Below are 19,151 nucleotides of genomic sequence, written 5' to 3'. Positions count from 1 at the left end.
TATGACATCAAATTGACCAAGAGCACATACTTACGTAGACTGTTGCATTCGACTGTTGACCTCATCCCATAAACATTCATGTCGTTGTTTTTGTTGTTGTTGCATGCGGAAGACCATTCGCGAAGTTTAGTGACAATTTGCAGTACTGGTGAATACACGTCGGGGTTAGGGGAATAAATGGGGAGTAACTGCAGTCTAGAGGAGTAAAAGCTGCAGTTACACCCCATTTACTTCTTTTTTCTTAGTGTGTACTTGTGGTGGATGGCAATGTGACGGAACCGAAGGTCAGTCCTCCAAACATTTTTCCTGAAGCGATGCAGCAGCTCGTTGAGTGTCTTCTGTAAATGCACAATACCCGGATGCATCACGTGTACTAGACTTCCCAAGCAACTGAAGAAATCACGCTGGTGTACGCTTCTATGTGGTAATCAATCGATGAAAGGCTAAAACACCTTCCAACGAATTTTGTTATCTTTTATTTGTCGCCTTGATACCGATATGCTTACGAAATGGACGTTGGGATAATGGGACAATTGTCTGTGAGATATATATAGCATTAAATTAGCCAGTCAGGGTGTGAAACATTCCCTCTCGGCAATAAGATATACCTCTGTTCCTGATAACGCAGACCTCGTTCGCAGAAAACAGTGTAATCTCCAGAGAGCCGATTCAACCCTTATCGTTCCCACAGCCTATGATTCTGATTATTTTATAGATGTCGTTTATGAATGCGGTTTCGGCTAGAAGGGATCAGAACTGCATCAGGAAGGAAGGGTTTCATGGATTCTATACGAGTGGTCATCGCGGCGCTGCTCCTTACAGGCTAGTGCATTTCATATCATATTGCTCGAATATTATTTTGGCTGTTAGCAGGGGCGGATTTAACACTTCCGTATGGGGGGGGGGGGGACACTCAATGTTCGGCCTCACCACGTATACGCATAATTCATGTCAGGCGGGACCAGCAGCCACAGGCAAAAGGGTATACTATGCAACAGGACTGCTTGGTAACGCCTTTCAGCGCGAACATTTTTATTTGCATTTCGTAACTGTTAGCAGACAAGAGAAAATGTAGAAATGACGTTACAAAAGAGAAAATTTAAATTAAAAATACAAACTGTTTGTTCCGCGTCACTAGGACAGATGGCGCATGCGACTAGAAACTAAAGGCCGATGAAAGCAGCGTGGTGGCATGTCTCCTTCATGTGCCTTCAAAACTTTTGCTCGTTTAGACACCCCAGCCCGACAGAAGTGCAGCTATGACCAAACGGCTGAATAAGCAGGCTGCAGAGGGTATTAGCCGCAGGGATGAACCAAATAAAATTGAATGGTGCCTATTGTCAGGTGTTCCCTCTTTTCGAATGGACGCTTCAATTGTGTGTTATTACCTGGTGGCAGTGCTAAGCGTACATTCGGTACCCCGCAAATGACCTTCTCGTGTTGTGTCCTGCGATTGCGGTTCTCGGTTCTTTGGGCGCCGACTAGTGACAGGTCTTGTGCGGACAGTTAGGTGCGTCGCATTCACAATGGTTCAAGAAATCGTGGAACCCACAAAAACATAGGCCAGCAGAGATGCGATTTACGTGCATATGCACAATCCATTTTGATAACCTGAAGAAGCAGCCTCGAGAGCACTCACTGGTCGGTTAGTGCTCGCAAAGTAAGGAGAAGTCTTTGTGAGTCGCCGAGCACATCGACTGGTAGAACGCTAAGTTCCCCAGCATATTGCGAAATAGTCACACTACAGTGGGTTTCACGCATCATGTCATTTGGACTTCATACAAAAACGATTGCATTACTTCATTACGAGCGATGTCCATGGACAGTTTGACATCGATTTTTCATTTGTGTCGAGAAGATGCGGGGTTGACTAGCCAAATTTCGAAGCTGAATTGAAGGAATTGAAGTTACTTCAAATAAACTGAAAGAAAAATGACTGCTGAAGATGACACATTTCTCTGTTGCACAGAAGCAATTGAACCTCTATTTTTCCGCTGAACCAAATGTGTATAAAGTGCAGACGACATGGGTCGTGAAAACCATTGCATTTTGATGTGGCGAGAGCGGCCTTGGTTTCATGGGAGATGGGGGGGGGGTGCCCCCTCTCCCTTCCCTCTAATCAGCCCCTGGCTGTATGAAAATGGGAAACCTACTATCTAAAAAGCCATTATTCCAAATGCGAAAATGAAACACATTTGGTTATTTGGGTAGTGCCATCGACAGGTTTAACTCAGCTATGTGGCGTATCGTGGTATTCGTGACTGAGAGATAAGAGCCGATTTGTTCAGATTCTACCGTCGTGCTCTGGGATCATCTGACCGAATAAGAAATTGTGCTAGCACCCAACTCTAAGGAAGCTGCTACAGCTTCAGCCAGCGCGTAAAGTAATTGTTACTTGAGAGCCTCGAGATAATGAAAAGAGGTCGTTTCGTCTTCCTCCCCCCCCCCCCCAGACTTCCGTAGCCAGTCTCCTTCACAATAGAGAGAGTGTCGTTATGAACGAAACGGGCGGCCAAATGCCTCACGTGTTCCACCTCAAGTGCTGATATTCGCACGCAGACCTCTTAGAGGTCAGATTATGCGTGTTGGGTGATGTGGGGTAGCACACAAGCGATACACAAGGGCTCAGTGTTGAAAAAGCGCGCATTTTCTGGCAAAGTTTGTTTGTCAGATTGTGCTCATCCGCAGTCAAATCTCCCGGCGTCCTCTGGGATGTTGTGACGTTAGATCATTCAAGTACCTTTATTGGCCCAATAATGTCGGCTACTACAGCGTTGTAGCAACGCGACCGGTCGATTGTTCCGCGTCTAACCAGCGGCGTATTCAGAAAAACAGGGTGGGGTGGGGTTGGTTCAACCTCGCCAAAGCAGTAGGTTAAACACTCAGGATGCTCACTCTGCGCGCTCGCGTTACCAGAACGATGGATGCCGCGCGCTGCAACAGATATTGCGTGTGTTATACGGCGAAGTTCTGTTGACTGCTCATCGGATACCGCATTGCTTAAAAGTCGCAGTTCAGTCTGGGAATTCCTGTAGAAAAATATGCGTTGCTAGTGCTAAGGCTCCACGTTTAACCCACAATGTAGAACATTTAGGTAACGCATTGCGGTGGCCGGAACAACAGGTCAATCAATTCCTAAAGGGAACGAAAGTTCACTTTAGTTCCCGAAAGTGATGGGTACGATATTTCCGGTTTCAAATAGATCACTCAGTTTAATCGGGACGGTATCGGAGTCGGTGGAGTAGCGATTTATCTAATGAGTGGAGCCAGCACTATGGCCACCCGTCACATATCCATGATGGTTTCCGAAGCTACGAATATGAGAGTCTAAACTTCTTTAGTACAGAAATCTGGATCATATGTTTGGACATTTAGATGGTCTGTGCGGGTTAGGTTACCATTGGCTACATGAGGTGTCTTCTCATTGCAGTCTTCTAAAATACGGGCTCACCGCTCCTAAGGACACAGTGCTTTGCCTCCGATTACCTCACTGTGCATATTCGGAGCATTGTCCAGTTCAATCCGTACCTAGCTAGTGCGGGATAACGTGATACTGCTATCGTTCTAATGGGGAATTTCAACTTTGACTCCACGGTAAATGACTTTTACCCAACTTGGACTCCTCTCTTAATTCATAAACCTCTTGAAAGATTTTTATCGGTTAGAAGTCGCGTTATCCAAAGCACGAACCACTCTCGGCGGATCCTACATGTATATGGTTTGCTTAGACATTTTGAATGATTCGGATTCAGTTACTGCATCTCGTACTCCTATCACCCCCCATTACTCGCGGTGTTTCCTAGTACCGCGCGTACGCTTCCAAGAAAGAATGAGTGAAATATTTCGATTGATTGACTGATTGATTATTTAAAAGAAAACCAGGGAAAAATAATGAAATATTTCGACAATGTCATGGGTGCATAACTTTTAACGGTTCAGCGCTTTCTGCACAGCTTCGTTACAGCGAGACAAAGCAGTGCCTCAAACGTTCACGTCGCATGTATCTTCCCCATCACGGTAGAATGGCCATGCATTCGCTCAGTAGTTTACACAGAACTTCCTCCTTGGGGGCTCTTGGGTTCCGCGGAAGGAGGAAAGGGGGCGAAGTAAGTCACACTATAAAGTCTAATCCATGTATTTCCATGCTATTTCCCCACAAATTGTGCACAAGGTCTCATTCAACGACAATGCTTCTCACGTTAACAGCAACCCACTTTTGTCCCGTGATAACTATTTTTATCGCGACTGACAAGTGCTTGTCATTATGGCGATAAACGCGCACAATCTTGCCCTTCCAATGACACGACTGTGATCCTGATTACGAATTCGGTAGACACTCTCGCTCGTGGCTGTTCCTTATCTTGTGGCACCCCCGCGACCAATGCAAGCGGATGAACAGGAATTTGAGCGCAAGGAAGTTGGGCGACAGAGCGCATCCTTGCACTGCTTCGCGCAAATTTGTAAACTGTTTGTAAAATTTGAAACTAGTTAATTACTCCAAAGATAATTGAAAGTCGATGCATTTTTTTACGGGTTTGGCACTTTCTCGGGGTTCCCATCGCTACGGCTCGGGCGCGAAAGCCCAGCGAAGCAAAATAAAGCTGGAAATTTATTCAATTCACGAGCGCATGAAACCCAAAGGCTGAGTGGTCAATTTGTGGCCGACGCATAAAGGATGCTAACAGACAAATAAATTTCCCGATATAATTACAGTTTTTGAATTATTCAGCCGGGAAATTTTCGTTAAACTCCCTGTATATCTGTCGAATCTGCAGCACATAATAACGAAACCAAATAAATGTATAATCTAGAATGCTCATGACTTTCATTTACTATACAGCCCCACAGATAGTCCTTATGACAAAATATTTGTTCATGCTATAGAAATTCTATTCCATTTCTGTAGAAATATGTCAAAAGAGTCAATAGAGATTATACTGGAATTTCTACAGATTTTATATGAAAAATTCTTTGGAACTGCTTTGGACAACTAATTGTCATTTGCGACAGACTTCCTTTTGACATTTCTCCAAAACATTTCAAAGGACATTTCTGCTCTGGACTTCCTTTAGACTTCATTTTGAAAGTCAGCGTGCTTTGCTTTGAACAGCTATTGAAAGTCATTTACTTTTCTTTTGACTACTTCCTCCCCCATGCACATACTACGTTGTCTCTGGTTGACTTGGCCACAAATTTAATTCAATTCGCTGTGAAGTATTGAGGGTCAGGAACGTAAAATAACATGTGAACAGGTGTACTGTATTGAGTCACTGCATTTTCGCAAGCATTGACGCGAGGCTTTCTTTGGTCTCCCGTAGGCTGGTGCTTGTCTACCTTCACCGTGTTCCTACAAGGAAAGCACAATTTTCACAATTTGTTTGAAAACATAGAATAGAATCCCTGAGTATATTCAAGTCTGTTCCTACCCCCATATGGGGACAAAGATGACCATTACAGTGCTAAATACTTGACACTTACAGACACTTCCATAGATCAATTATGCACCAGTTATGCTACTCCATCATTGTGACAAATAGTGGAATAAACAAGTCCTCCAACTGTATTATGCGTCCTCTCTAAAAATACGGCCGGTGTCAACCATTAAGTACGCGATTGAAATCCTTTGTACATGCTCGGAAAATAAAATGTTGAGCTGAGCGCTAACTCAGAACTACGTGCACTGCAGCTCCCTGCATGCAGCAGCTACAAATACTTTTTTTATCTTATAGTTTTTATACTTTTATATGTTGAAATAAATAAAACATTAGAAGACTCACATGTAGCAACAATATAAGCGTCAATGCACCTTGTCGGAAATCCACTTGACGACGAATTTCTGTCCTCAAAAATCAGCTACGCTTTGCAGTATTCGTAAACTCTCATCAACGTGCCGGAGGTTTTCGATCAGATAGACGTCCAGCATGCCCACATCCTGCCACTTCACACAAACAAAAATCCACTTGAAACGCTAAAAAAAAAAACTAACTTACCAGAGAACCTGTAAATGGCGCCACGACGCTATCAAGTAAATATGGCAAAGAACAGGCGAGGAAGGAGTGGCTCGGCTTGGATTTGAAAGCAAACAATGTTGCCCGCCGTGATTCACTGTCACCAAGAACGACGAATGGAGCAGGAAAGATACACGCTAAAAATGACAATATTGAAGAAAGAAAGGAAGAAAGACATCATAATTGTAATTAAGGGGATAATAATATAATTAATGGATGCGGAAACGCGAGCTTTTTCCTTTTTTATAATGCAGCGCAAATAAATATGAAGTACGGCCTTTCAGGAGTGCTCGCCGATCTGCCTTTGTCAGGGGGGGGGGGGGTATGTTTATCCACGTCTTCGTTGCGCTTCTTCTTGCATAAGCCCTGCAACAACGTGAGACTTGGTGGTCGTTTGAGCATATACTTGCAGAGGACTGGTCTTCAAAGAAAGACGACCGTATTTCTTCCCGTGTGCACATCGTGCGTTTGGCAGGCTTGTTACACGAGATACATATATTGTGCAGCATCATAGCGTGACTGCAATGAACGACGTAGGAATGTTTCGCGACCATTCTGACCACATCTCTGGTCAGAAAATCGAGTGATCTGACCACATAAGTTATCTCGGTGTTATCCTCGATTGTAGTTTGTCGTGGAGGTTACAAATCGACAGTGTGGCTCGAAAATTGAGAAAGTCCTGCCATGCGCTGTTCTTGGCAAGACAGTGCTTTCCCTTGTATATCCTGAGACAGTTATATTTTGCCCTTTTCCAGTCCCATTTACTATACTGTATTACGACCTGCAGCAACACCTGGGTGACCTACCTTGATTGTTCATTCAAATTACAGAAGCGGGTCTTGAGAATAATAACTTATTCTGACCTTCGGACACACTCTGCTGGGCTCTTCTCTCAGCTTAGCATTGTGCCACTTCCGGACCTTGTGCGTGAACGATGCGCTCTTTTAATCCATTCAGTCATAACTAGGGAAGCACCATTCCAAAATGATATGTTCCGTGTTTCCACTAGAAACAATAGAAGTGTGGTATTGATTCAATATACGCTATTTCGTCCAAATAATGTGTACGGTACGAGATTAATTGCGTCTTTTGGTCCTAGGATTTGGAATCAACTGCCAATTGAGCTCAAAAATAGTAGATTTTTTGTTAAAGACTTGGATCTCAGTTGTCTCACGACGTAAACACCCAAATATTGAGTTAAAGACTTGAGACGTTATATTGTTTCCACATCGTTGTATCTCGGTTGATATCAGGGCACCTGAATATTCTATGTTTCGTTCTTTAATTGCCGATTCTTAGCACACTACATATAATGGGTGTTCTTAACTAGCTATGCTATGGAATCCCTATTGTGGTGTCTGTTTTTTACTTGCATTTGTATTTTGAATTTGAATTTGAATAATCAAACAAACAAAGATTCGAACTGCATTCGTTCAACCATTCGTCGGTTATATGAAAGTGGTCATTTGAGTTGACCCGCACGAAAAGTCTTCGATGTAGTTTTCTAGTGTGTTGTTTATCTCGTAGAGCGCATCGCGGGATGTAGATCGAGAGCCCTTATACGTATTTTTTGCATGTTTACTTGAGTGTGCGCATTGCTCTATACCACACAGGCCATATTTCATTCATAATAGTTTCGCAAATAAACACGTACGGGTCGATCTCATAGTGCTTTTGAGTTAGGCATAGTGTCTTCAAATCAGGATATATGTATCCTGTTTGCTGGGCCGAACAGATGCAATTAAGGGTAGTGCAGCATTTCCCACTTCTTGAACCATGCTAACATTGCCAGAACAAGGAACATTACGCTGTGCTGTGTATTCCACACTCAGTTGTCTCGCTATGTAAACCCACCATTTATTATATTGTGTACTCCATATATTCAATTAGGCAGCACTTCCCATACCCGAATTTTTTTTAACATGTGTTTAAATTGCACAACTGCTACTCCAGTAACTTTGCCACCAAATTAGTCAGTGACAAACGGTATATGTACTTTATCACAAATTTAATAATCTTGGTGGAAATGGTTGATGCTGTCCTCTGCCTTTTACGGTGCACTTCGTAGAAAAATACACAGAGTCCAAATGTTTTCCTTGTCCACAAATGCCCTGTCAAAGTTGAAAGACCCTTATCAAAATGGGGAAGCCCGGGCTTGCTTGTCCAGAGAAACAAAAATGAAACTGCAGCGTTCAACGTAAATAACTGCATGCTGAGCAACTAAGGCTGGTGATGCCGAAGACCTAATATTTCTAGGTTAAAAGGAACAAAGGAGAAAAGACCACTGCGGCGTATTAATGTTGTTTCAAAAGTATAATACCACAAAATTTGTGAGAGTCAGTTGGTGTATTTAGTTATGTTGGCCACCTCCTGCACCAGTTTTTAATAAGGTTCAATTGCGTTGCTACCAACCAGGGCCTAAGCCTGACCTATGATCTAATAATAATAATAGTATCTATCTATGACCTATATGGACCTTCAACACTAGTTTGCTCTATGTTTCACACGTGGCTTCTAGTGAAATTCGAAGCTGCTCTGTTGAGCTGACAGGAGACTTGCAGAGTAGAGAATTTTTTTATTGATATTTTCCAAAGAACACGTAAAAAACAATGTGCTGTACCAACTGTATTCAAAGAAATACAAATATACTTTGTTTTAGCTATGTGCATGTTACCAGATTACAGGTGACCGATGACACACAATGGGCGTCAAGGGTGAGAACACAAGAATACTACCACTGCGGGCACTGTCCTGAAATTCCAAGTCACCGTTTTTCAGAAGGCAATGACCACACACAGCCTAAGGATCATATTGAGCTCCTTCCATTATTCTTTTTATTGACAGCATGTCGGCTGCCATCCAGATCATGAAAGTGACCTTTATCGTTGAAAGAACGGTTCAGCAGTAAGCGAGCTGATGATAGTGTCCATGATGGCGATACCTGAAGAGGAGATACAAGAAGGGACATACACAGACTATGCTGAGACATTCTGTATGTCCCTTCCTCTACCTCGTCTCAGGGTTTTTCGCTATGGACCTTCATGATGTTTCCTTCCGGAAACTTTACATATTTTTATGTAAAATTATGAAGGTACAACCAGGCGCTGTTAGCAAATCACACTGTACTTTTCTTGAAACAAAATCCATAGAAGGTACACAGTCATCTTCAGCATTGCACACATCTATGGGACATGTTAATCACTTTGGAATGTCACAGACATGTCATGGAGGCCGGCACATGATTAGTTTTGTTGAACAGACAACTATTTGTCATATTTTAGGCACAAAAAAGCAGTTTTGGCACCTGCATGTTGAGACAGATGTATCTCTACATACTTTGCCGTGACACAAATATATCAAGCAACAAATGTACTCTCTACTTTATTATGATTATTAGTCAACACTGCCAAGAATGTGGGAACACAGTCTTGTACCGCCTACACTCTTCAAAATTACCTTCACACATGACACATTGTAGGTCAACGAGACTGTAGAATGATGTCCCTCCAGAATGATGTCCTCCTCCCCATTGGCTCAAAACATTTTTCTACTACATTGCATAAGGTGAAGTTAGCAGAAGAAACGTACCCATTCCTTTTTTGAGCAAATCAGTATTCAAAGCGTTACCATACTGTGGTGGGCCTGCAGTGCATTACATGGTACAGCACACACTGTAAAAAATTTTACCGTAGAACATGTCCCCCGTTCTAATGACAGTCTTCTCCAGTTGTTCAAACTGCCATTTCCCACAGTGCTTTATGGTATGACACAGTATTTCTAAATCTTTACTGTAGTTTACCGGTAGTAAAAGAAAAAGACACCGCTGTTTCCGATCACAGGACGCCAGCCATAAATGCTATACGGCAACAGTACAGCTGCTGTCTAGCAGTTGTTTGTATTTGGACATAGTATGGTTCATGGAGGGTAAATTTCATGGTTAAGATATTCTAACGTGAACAACTGTTAGATTACATGATGTAGAATGCTGTATAGTACTATTTATCATAGATTGAGAAGTTACCCGTCAAAAATAACTCGTTACAAGTTAAGTTACCGCGTGCTAATGTAACTAAGTTAATAACGAAGTTCTTCAGCATGAAATCTAACTCGCAGTTACTGAGTTACTTAACAAAAAGAACGAGTTACTTCCAAGTTACTCCGGACACAAAATAGCATTACGCAGAGTTAGACCTTGAGTTGCCTGCGGAGGAGTGCAACACGCTTAGATCGTTTTCCTTTATGCCCAACAATAGACCTCTCACTGTTTGTAAATAAATGACGTCATAGTGTTCCACAGCGCCAAAATTTGGTAGAACTACGCTCGAAGCTAGAGGTGAACAAGGTCGCGCCCGAAAGCCACAGTCTTGAGGGGATTACGACATGACCCCTTGAATGGACGAGACCCTCGGTCCTACTTTTCTTTCAATGGGAGACAGCGAACAAGTGTCCATTCGTGGAACCCAGCCGTCCTTCCGCTTTGTTTCGGTTTCAGTCTGTCTACCCAATATGTCATGATGACGTTTCTCTGGTAGAGGTTTATTCGAACACTTTGCATCTTACCCCCTGTGGGCGCACAATGGTTCAGCTTTATTTCAATGGCATCAATTCTTATTTCCTGAATAAAATACTGTCACTCATTGAATATCACGTTTTATGGCAAAATATGCCATGAAGGAACCGGAGAGAAAGCAAGAAAATGTGTGAACGTGAGTGAAAAGCGAGTGAAAAGCGAGTTAAAAGTAACTTGGAACTTAAGTTACTTTGGCAAAGTTACCAAAAAAAGGAACGAGTTCCTCTGAAGGTTACCACGGCGCAAAAGTACCGAGTTACGTTACAAGTTACCAAAAAAAGGAACTTAGTTACAGTAACGAGTTACCTCGAACTCTGCTATTTATGTCCCGTGTCATGTGACCAAAACAATATGTGCTTCAGCTCATGCTGCACAGCACATGCGAAATGAGCTGCAACTGATGATAACAACATGAAACCCGAAGCGCGGAGGAAAAGGCATGGCTTTACGATCTCTGTGTCAGTTGTTTCATGTTGTAATTGCGTACCAGCTCGCCTGTACTTGAGAATAGGTTTGATGCATTGTACACGCACCTCAGACATGCAGTGTGTAGTGTGTTGTGATAGTAATGCCACTGCCTATTGAAAAATGATGCTCCAGGTTGATTGTTTCGGTACAATCTTGAACTAACCATACCAAAGGGTAGGGCACCTGCGTGACAGGTTTACCTGGAAGTAAGAATGTAAATGTTAGCTAAAGTCATTGAGTAATTAACATTATCAATATACTGCTGCAGATCATATCAACAATAGCACACACGATGCTCCGATATGTTCTGCAGGAATGTCTCTGTGCTCGTAATATTAGTACAGCAGCTACAGAAATGCATAAAACAAGTTTTTGTATACATGATACCACTTGAATGCAACACAAGCTTCTGCTGCATTGCCAGAACATAACAGCGGACAGATTTACCTTACTTCACCTGAGAAAAAGAATGTACTGTTGCACACATGATGCTGTTTGAATGTAATCCTGAAACGTCTCGAAAAACATAATTTATGACCGAAACACATCAACTGAAATATTTCAATTTACCTTACTCAAAACTGAGAAAAGGTATGTGCTGTTGCACGCATGAAACTGCTTGAACTGCCTTTGAGCGCTCTGGAAGAACACCTTATTTGTGACCAAAATACAACAGCTGAGCCAACATTTTAATTCATACCTTACTCAAAACACACAAGACGTGCTGCCGTGAATAAGATGCGATGATACTGCTTAAATTTACTCTGAAAGCGCTGGAGTAAGAACACAAACACCTCAGGCATGGTTGCTCTAAGCTAGCGAGCAACAGCAAGGGTACACGAATAAAAGAAGTCAAGCACAAGTGATGCAATGCACTTGATTCATGAGAAAATGAAACGTCTCAGTACCAGGCGTCACTGTTCCGTCAACAAAAACAGATGAACTTTGAAGGGGCCCCTGGTTGGCACTGGTGACAGCCTTCAGCTTGAAACCCCGACTGTGATAGTTGAGACGTGGAGTGCAAGCTTTTCGGTGGTGCCAGAGTGCCTGCGAAATCATTTAACAAATAAGTCAATTCCAAATCTGTACTGAGAATACACCCGCTGGGGCCTGATCTCTAAAGGATGAAGCATTAACTGACAGGTCATATTTTTCTTTTCTATGTGATGGCACCGCATGACTGACTTATCTAACATTACGCGTCTTACCTTTATCTGCTGCCTAGTCCTGCCCCTGCAATCTCCTGCCGCAGATAAGGTTGGCACAGCATCCCGGACAAGACATCTTCGGCTGCGTGTGAAACAAGTTGTGCATTGCTTCCATAACATTCGTATGAGCCAAATGAACAGATCAAATCGCTGCTTTCGAAGGTGGCACCCAGTCGGAGTTGTAATCGATTGTTGCACTCAATAGCTTTGAATAGCTAGGAATACTTTGAGGATGTCCTTTCGCGCATGAATTCCGTGATGTATTCATGAACGTGGGCGATTTTAATATAGATCTAATGAAGTCTACGAACCGTGATTATACCTCCCTCCTGGAACATTTTGGGTTGTGCGATATGATAAAAACACCAACAAGAACTTCTAGGAATTCTTCATCAATCATTGATCATGTTCTTACACGAGAGAATACCGCACCTACCTGCCGTGTTTTCGACTTTCCTATTAGTAGTGATCATCATTGTTATTCTGCTGTCCACGTAGGACGAACCGGTGTCTCCGCTACTGTAAGCGATGTTGTAACCAGAGTTATTTACTCAACTCTCCGCTTTCTTCTAAACTCGATCGATAGGGCCCATGTTTAGGATCGAGAGGTAAATCGTGAATACGACAGTTCTATTGAAATTATTCAGAAGTCTATTCGCAGTTCAATTTATATCACCTTTCGTCGACAATACGACCAGCCCCTTTGGCCACGGATGAATAAACAACTACTAGACTGGTTGAGATTGAAAACGTATTCGTGTAGAAGGCGCAAGCGTCGTCCTTCAGTATTATCTTTGAGGCGAATTTTCGATGTTTTCGTAACCAGGCCAGTTACGAAAACGAACGACGAAACTTACAGGCCAGTTGAAACATAACTACTATTCTAATCTTCTTTTGCAATCCCAAGGAGACCCACGTAAGTTGTGGGATGCCATAAATTATGTTGTTAGATCTAACAAGCAGAAAAATATAGTGCCTGCGGTCAAGGCATCAACTAAACACATATGCGACGACTTCACTAGATACTTCACCTCATTTGGTCAAAATCTTGCTTCTCGTTTCACAGATGGATGTTCTGTCGATCCCTAAAGGTTTACTAAGACACCTTTACCAAATTATTTTGATGGCTCCAATTTCTATGCAATATGTTGTTTCAACGGCTAATAAAATAAGCAACAATTTAGCCGCTGGACCAGATGCCACCTCAATTCGTGTAATCAAATCCGGCATTGATATCATGGCTGTGCCCTCGCATCGCATTTTCAACCATACTTGCTCTGCAGGGCTGTACCCTGATCAAAAGGAAGTTGCGCGTGTAGTCTCTATTTTTAATGCAGGTGACCTGCATAACGTAGAAAACTATAGAGCAATATCAGTGCTTAATGTTATAAATAGCTTATTAAGAATAATTTGCGGATCTCAGTTGTCTCGCGACGTAAACACCCAATTATTATTATTAAATAATTTGCGACCAACTTTCATCATTCTTACAGAAATATAATGTTATCAGTAGCGCCCAGCACGGTTTCCGAGCCGGTTGCTCGACAGCGTCCGCCGCTGTGCCTGTTACTGATAAAACTAATCTAACTTTAGATAAACCTCACGTCTCCATCAGACTTTTTCTCGACCTATGAAAAGCATTCTATAAAGTTGGCTATGGTGTATTGCTGCAAAAAAATTGTTTTGCTGTGGTGTCCCTAGCGTTTTTCCGAAGTTTTGTTGACGTCACGATTTTTGACACAAGTGTTGACGGTGTGCCTTCTCTGAAGTTTTCGTTAAGTATTAGCGTGCCTCAGGTATCTGTATTAGGTCCAATACTGTTTTCACTTTACGTTAACGACCTCCCACTGGTTTCTGATAAAATAGCAACATACATGTATGTCGATGCCACTTGTTTATTTATTGGTTCAGAAAGTCCTTCAGAGGCAGCGCACATAATGTGTAGTGAAACTCAAAAACTCGCACTTTGGTTTACAGTTAAACACCTGTCGGTGAATATGACCAAAACAAACAAAATGTGTTGTTTGTGACAAACCATCTATGAGCGACACAGCGTTCACATTTAACGGTCATATTTTTAAACAGACATAAGAAATCAAGTATTTAGGTGTAACTCTCGATCCGTCTTTATCTTTGAAGCCGCACATCGATACATTTGTAAAAAGATATCGCGATCATGCCATGCAATGTTCCTCGCCCGGCGATGTTTTCCTCTATATATTTTACGACAGCTGTGTTTTTCACTGATTCAGTCACATCTAATTTATTGTGTTGCAGCGTGGAGCAGTACGTATCCCTCCTACTTGCAATGTCTATAAACTACGGAAAAGTCACTGAGACTCGAGTTCGAGTTTCAAGTTCAAGTTTTTCGAGTCACCGGTCATCCTCTGTCGAACTCTTCACCCAATAGGTGACCGCTACTTTCTAAGAATAATGGGAAAAGGGTCGACTTCCGTGTTTACGCTAGCAGATGACGCACACTATCAGTGCTGGATGTGCATGTGCCTGGCTCTAAAACATCTTTAGAAAGCGGAAAGTCTGTGTCTAATAGTCTGTGTTTTTTTGTGTGTGTACATAAGCGAATTTAACGACGGTAAGCACGCACGTAATGTAACATTGAGTGTAACGGCTACAACAAGCAAATTTCAAGCGAGCGTCAGGAGTGTAAGCAGCGATTTTCAGCTGCAGCTGACAAACCGATTTTTAAAATCGAAATCTCAAAAATTGGTTTTTGATGGTCTGGCTTTCATTTTCTTCGATACATTCATACGTAAGAGATGAACGCAGCATTACCGTCGCTGTGCGAATACCTGGCCTTGTAGTCCTGAAAGGAATAGTCAGCCCTTCACAGCAGCACAACAGCCACCCATACTGCCACAGAAGCGCATCGGAAACCAATTTTAAACACGCAGCGATCACAAAGCGCCTTGCCTATCGCAACCTGCGAGGCGCTCGTCACGGAAGCGAGGACACCGACGTCATTTCCGCACGAAATTACCGGTGGCCTATTGAATGAGCTACCCTTCCCTGATATTGTTCGTGCGTTGTTGTATCCTACTTATAATCTCAATTGTCACAAAAAATCTACCATTTGATAGCTCACTCTTTCAACAGTGTAATAATTTTACTAGGAGTGGCACTTTTCATTATTTTAAGCTATATGGACCAAAAAGCATATATGGTACACGATTAATTGTTTGTTACGGTGCTAAGCTTTGGAACTATCTGCCTTTTGAACTGATGCACAACAATCATTTCACTGAATAGTTGAGAAGATATATTGTCAGCACCTCCAGACACTTCTATTAAGTGCACATGTACCTCCTTTTCGCACCAACTGTTTCCAAATGTAGAGAAGGTGATGTTCCTCTACCTCAGTCCTGACCGGCGGTGATGGAATGTCCCAACGGGCAGATGTGCGTGGCCTCACGCACATCTAGGACGGAGCCGGTAGAACTGGCTGCCAGGCGCAATAGCGCGCGGCAGCACAGACGCGTCGCCGTCGTCCACGGGCCGTCACATCACACTCATCCTGAGACCCAGAGCGGTGCATGCGGTAAACTTCCGCGTCGATACCACGAAGATGAGAATGAGGACGGCTCGTGGACGCTAGACGACTGGACACAATATTATATATGCTGCGGCGTCTATTACTACCTTACGCTATTGATTCCGCTGCATATAACTTTTTTTTGCGTTTGTCCTGATGCTTATTAACTTCTCTTGGTTCGTCAGCCAATAAATGCTTCGAATTATGTAAAAAATGTCTCGTTGTGTTGCAAAGGTTAACATAATATATTTCGGTTATTAGGAGTATCTGCCGGCAGTACCGAAGACTCCAACTTGTTTCTGGACATCGTTCTGGAGGCTTTCCTTCCTGACCTTGTGAGAAACGCCTCCCAAGATCCTCTCCCGCTTGCCGATATTCGTTTTGACGTTGTCAACTATTACGTCCCCACCCACAGAACCACAGTTGAATTCTCTGGTGGACGACTTATCGGGTTGGCCTCCAAGGTTCGCCGACATGGACACTGCACACGTCCAAGGCTGCTAGCTGAGAGAGTCACTCTGAAGTGCGAACTGACTTTAGACGGCGTCACCGTCACCTACAACGGGTCTTACAGAGCTCCCGGGAAGGACGGGAAGATGCAGAATATTTCCGTGGAGTTGATTGTGCTGAACACTTACGCTGTCGTACAAGTCACCAGCAAAGAAGGTAAGTGTTGGAGGACCCATTAATGGGACGGTGGTATCCAGAAATCCATCTGTGAAACAGATACGACCGTCCGATGCCTACGACTAACTGTGCTCATATGTTACATAAACGATACTTTTTTAAAAATCAGCTCTGCTGCCGGAGAGCCTCCAGCCAACGCCACCTAGATATAGAAGGCCTGCTTAATTCCTCCCCTCCCCCCTTCGCTACGTTGACATAAAAAGTCAAAATCGGTGTGTACTGCGTGTCGCCGTTCTACGAATACAAGAATTTGCAAATTATTAAATTATTAACTTGGAACTTGTAGACAAGAAGTTCAACACGCTTTCCAGAAAATCAGTCTTGAGAAAGATATGGGACCGTTTTGCGCTTTATTTTTGAAGATTTCCCACTTAGCACGCGGGGACATTCAGTCAGTGGTCGCAGAAAGACGGCTGTTGGTCTCCATGGCTACCACCGCCGGAAGCGCGTTCGTGATTGGCTATCGCCGTTGAAAAAGCGATCCTGATTAGCTGCTGGTGGTGGTGGTGATGGTGATAGGGCTCGCCCTGATTAGCTGACTCTTAGGTGTTGCGCCACGTCGACGAGTAAGCAGGCTTTCTCTACCTAGGAGGTGTTGCTCCAGTGGCGTTTACGTCAATCCTTACTCTTTGCTGGACACGAGAAAGTGTGCCACTCCACATCATCAGGAAGACTCCCATTGTTTTACTGGTGCCTTTTTATACTAAAAAAACCAAAGCCCAACGCTGAGAAACTTTTTTGCAGCCGAGAAAAAAGTGGGACTAACTTGCCCTATGGAATGAAATGGGACAGGGACTGTCCCACGACCCACTTCAGGCCCCTTTGAGTGGAGATCAGGCCACTACACTGAGAGTGGAACAATGCACACATTGCGCAGCTGCTTTGCACAAGCCTCTTTGCACTCCTTTGCGCACAGGCTGCACCTAGGATGTGGCTTTTGCTATAATTTTATAAGGGGCATTACCAGCCTCAGGCACGCGAGTCATCGCTCAAAAATTCTTCAGTCTCACTTGATGTGGCGTGATGTCGTTCTGGTTCCTGTACTGGGTGCTTCCCGTGGGTTTTCCTTCGACGTCTAAAGTCATGTCGGTACATTACCCGTGAAGTGGGCCCAGGACGCACGATATTCCATCCGCAATAGTCGTCACGTTGCGCGCCTCAGCGTAGTTAACTTCGGCAAGCCGTTCCATCATCAATACTACTTCCGCTTTCATTTGCCATTGCACAAACTTGTTTGTGGACAACGTCCTAGAAGGTTGCGCGTACGGTCACAAGTTGGTCAACTTAAGTACCTACTCTACAAAATACAGACCGCAGTTAGGCGCACCCTACACACATGTACGGGGCTGGACAAAAGTTTGCGGAACACGCCCTGGCACATGCCTTCCTCAGAGTGACGGGCTAGCAGCGAATGGGACCGTACGGACATACGGACACGTCCCTAGGTAACCCAGTTACCTGTTTGCAAGTCAGTACGGTGCTATGTGCTGCTATAGCGCGTCACTCTGAAGAAGGCATGTGCCGGAGCTTGTTCCGTAAGCTGTTGTCCAGCACTCTACGTTACTCGTCCCTTTGACAGACTCGAGCATCAAAATCTGGCAGAGATGATAACTCTGCCGTAAGCACCTTCTATGTCGAGTCCCATCTTTTCTGAGTGTTTTAATTTCATAATTGTTCTAAATTGTGCTGTTTCAGATGGCACACCAGTGCTGAATAACTTTAGGATTCCAAAGGTGAACCTGAAGCTCAAAGATACAGGGTTCAGCGACTTCGCCCAGACAGACAACGTGAGGCAGACACTGAGAGGAAGCTTACAAAGCAAGCTCTCTTCTGTACTGTTTCGAAAATTCCGGAAGACCCTGGAGGAAGCATTACAAAGTGTGCTCATGCCTGTTGCTTGACAGGGATCGGTCCGGAAAGGGTGTTGTATTTTCAATAAAATCGAGCGCCCATGTCTTGATGGAGGGATGGGACACAATGTCCATTCTAAAATGAAATTTTTGGACCTTCCCCTGATGTCCACGCGCATTAATGACACCAATTGCTATGAGGCCACTTGATGATCAAATGTTCAGACGTTGCGGCAACGTTTCATGCTCAAATATAATGTTACCGCGATGTTTCTATTTCAATGTTGGTGCAGTATTTGAAATGTTGCATTTTAGAAACGTAACGATTATGTTACTGAGGGAGTTTTTTTTTTTTTAATGCTAAGCATTCTTTAGCTACTAACACAGAGAAAGTAGTAAGTGTTCTGGCCAGAGCGTCAAACCGAAACGTTTTTTTCGTTTTTTTTTTCGGGTTCGGCCATAAAGGTTCGGTTCCGGTTCAGTTTCGGAGTTCACATATATCGGTTCTATTAACCGGTTCAGAGGCTGTAAACAGGTTCGGAACCGGTTGGAGGTCTAATATGCCAGAAAATTAGGGGTTGCCAGAAAAAATGATACAAGATCTCTTTGTTACTTTTTTTATGCTTTTGTTTCTGTTTTTCAAACGACAGCACCTTCTTTCATCCCTTCCCCGAGCAACTGCCGTCAATCTAGGCAGGCAGACCGCTCCAATGCCCACGACATCCCTCCCTCAGGATATGATTTAAATTGCAAAAAAGAAATACAAAAAATGAAAAGATGCGCCTCGATTATGACGCTAACACGTCATCT

The 19,151-nt window shown here is 43.4% G+C and overlaps 1 protein-coding gene across 1 annotated transcript; it reads left to right on the top strand.

The window, feature by feature from the left end:
* The first annotated feature begins 696 nt into the window (after positions 1–696).
* Positions 697–18,501, top strand: LOC135378731 (uncharacterized). The gene is made up of 3 exons (XM_064611817.1): positions 697–822; positions 16,066–16,470; positions 18,187–18,501. The coding sequence occupies exons 1-3, from the start codon at positions 729–731 to the stop codon at positions 18,390–18,392; spliced, it is 705 nt and encodes a 234-aa protein (XP_064467887.1). The 5' UTR covers positions 697–728; the 3' UTR covers positions 18,393–18,501.
* The last annotated feature ends 650 nt before the right edge of the window (positions 18,502–19,151 follow it).

This window comes from Ornithodoros turicata, chromosome 1 (genome assembly GCF_037126465.1).
Source record: "Ornithodoros turicata isolate Travis chromosome 1, ASM3712646v1, whole genome shotgun sequence".
In the NCBI taxonomy this organism is placed as follows: domain Eukaryota; kingdom Metazoa; phylum Arthropoda; class Arachnida; order Ixodida; family Argasidae; genus Ornithodoros; species Ornithodoros turicata.
The sequence above is the reverse complement of the archived record's forward strand: the minus strand, read 5'-3'. Positions and strand labels throughout refer to the sequence as shown.

Bases quoted from the DNA above. Each gene is read 5' to 3' on its own strand.
- LOC135378731 (XM_064611817.1), top strand. From the start codon at position 729: ATGCGGTTTCGGCTAGAAGGGATCAGAACTGCATCAGGAAGGAAGGGT. The intron at 823-16,065 runs GCTAGTGCATTT...TTCGGTTATTAG, and splicing joins CGCGGCGCTGCTCCTTACAG to GAGTATCTGCCGGCAGTACC. The intron at 16,471-18,186 runs GTAAGTGTTGGA...GTGCTGTTTCAG, and splicing joins ACAAGTCACCAGCAAAGAAG to ATGGCACACCAGTGCTGAAT.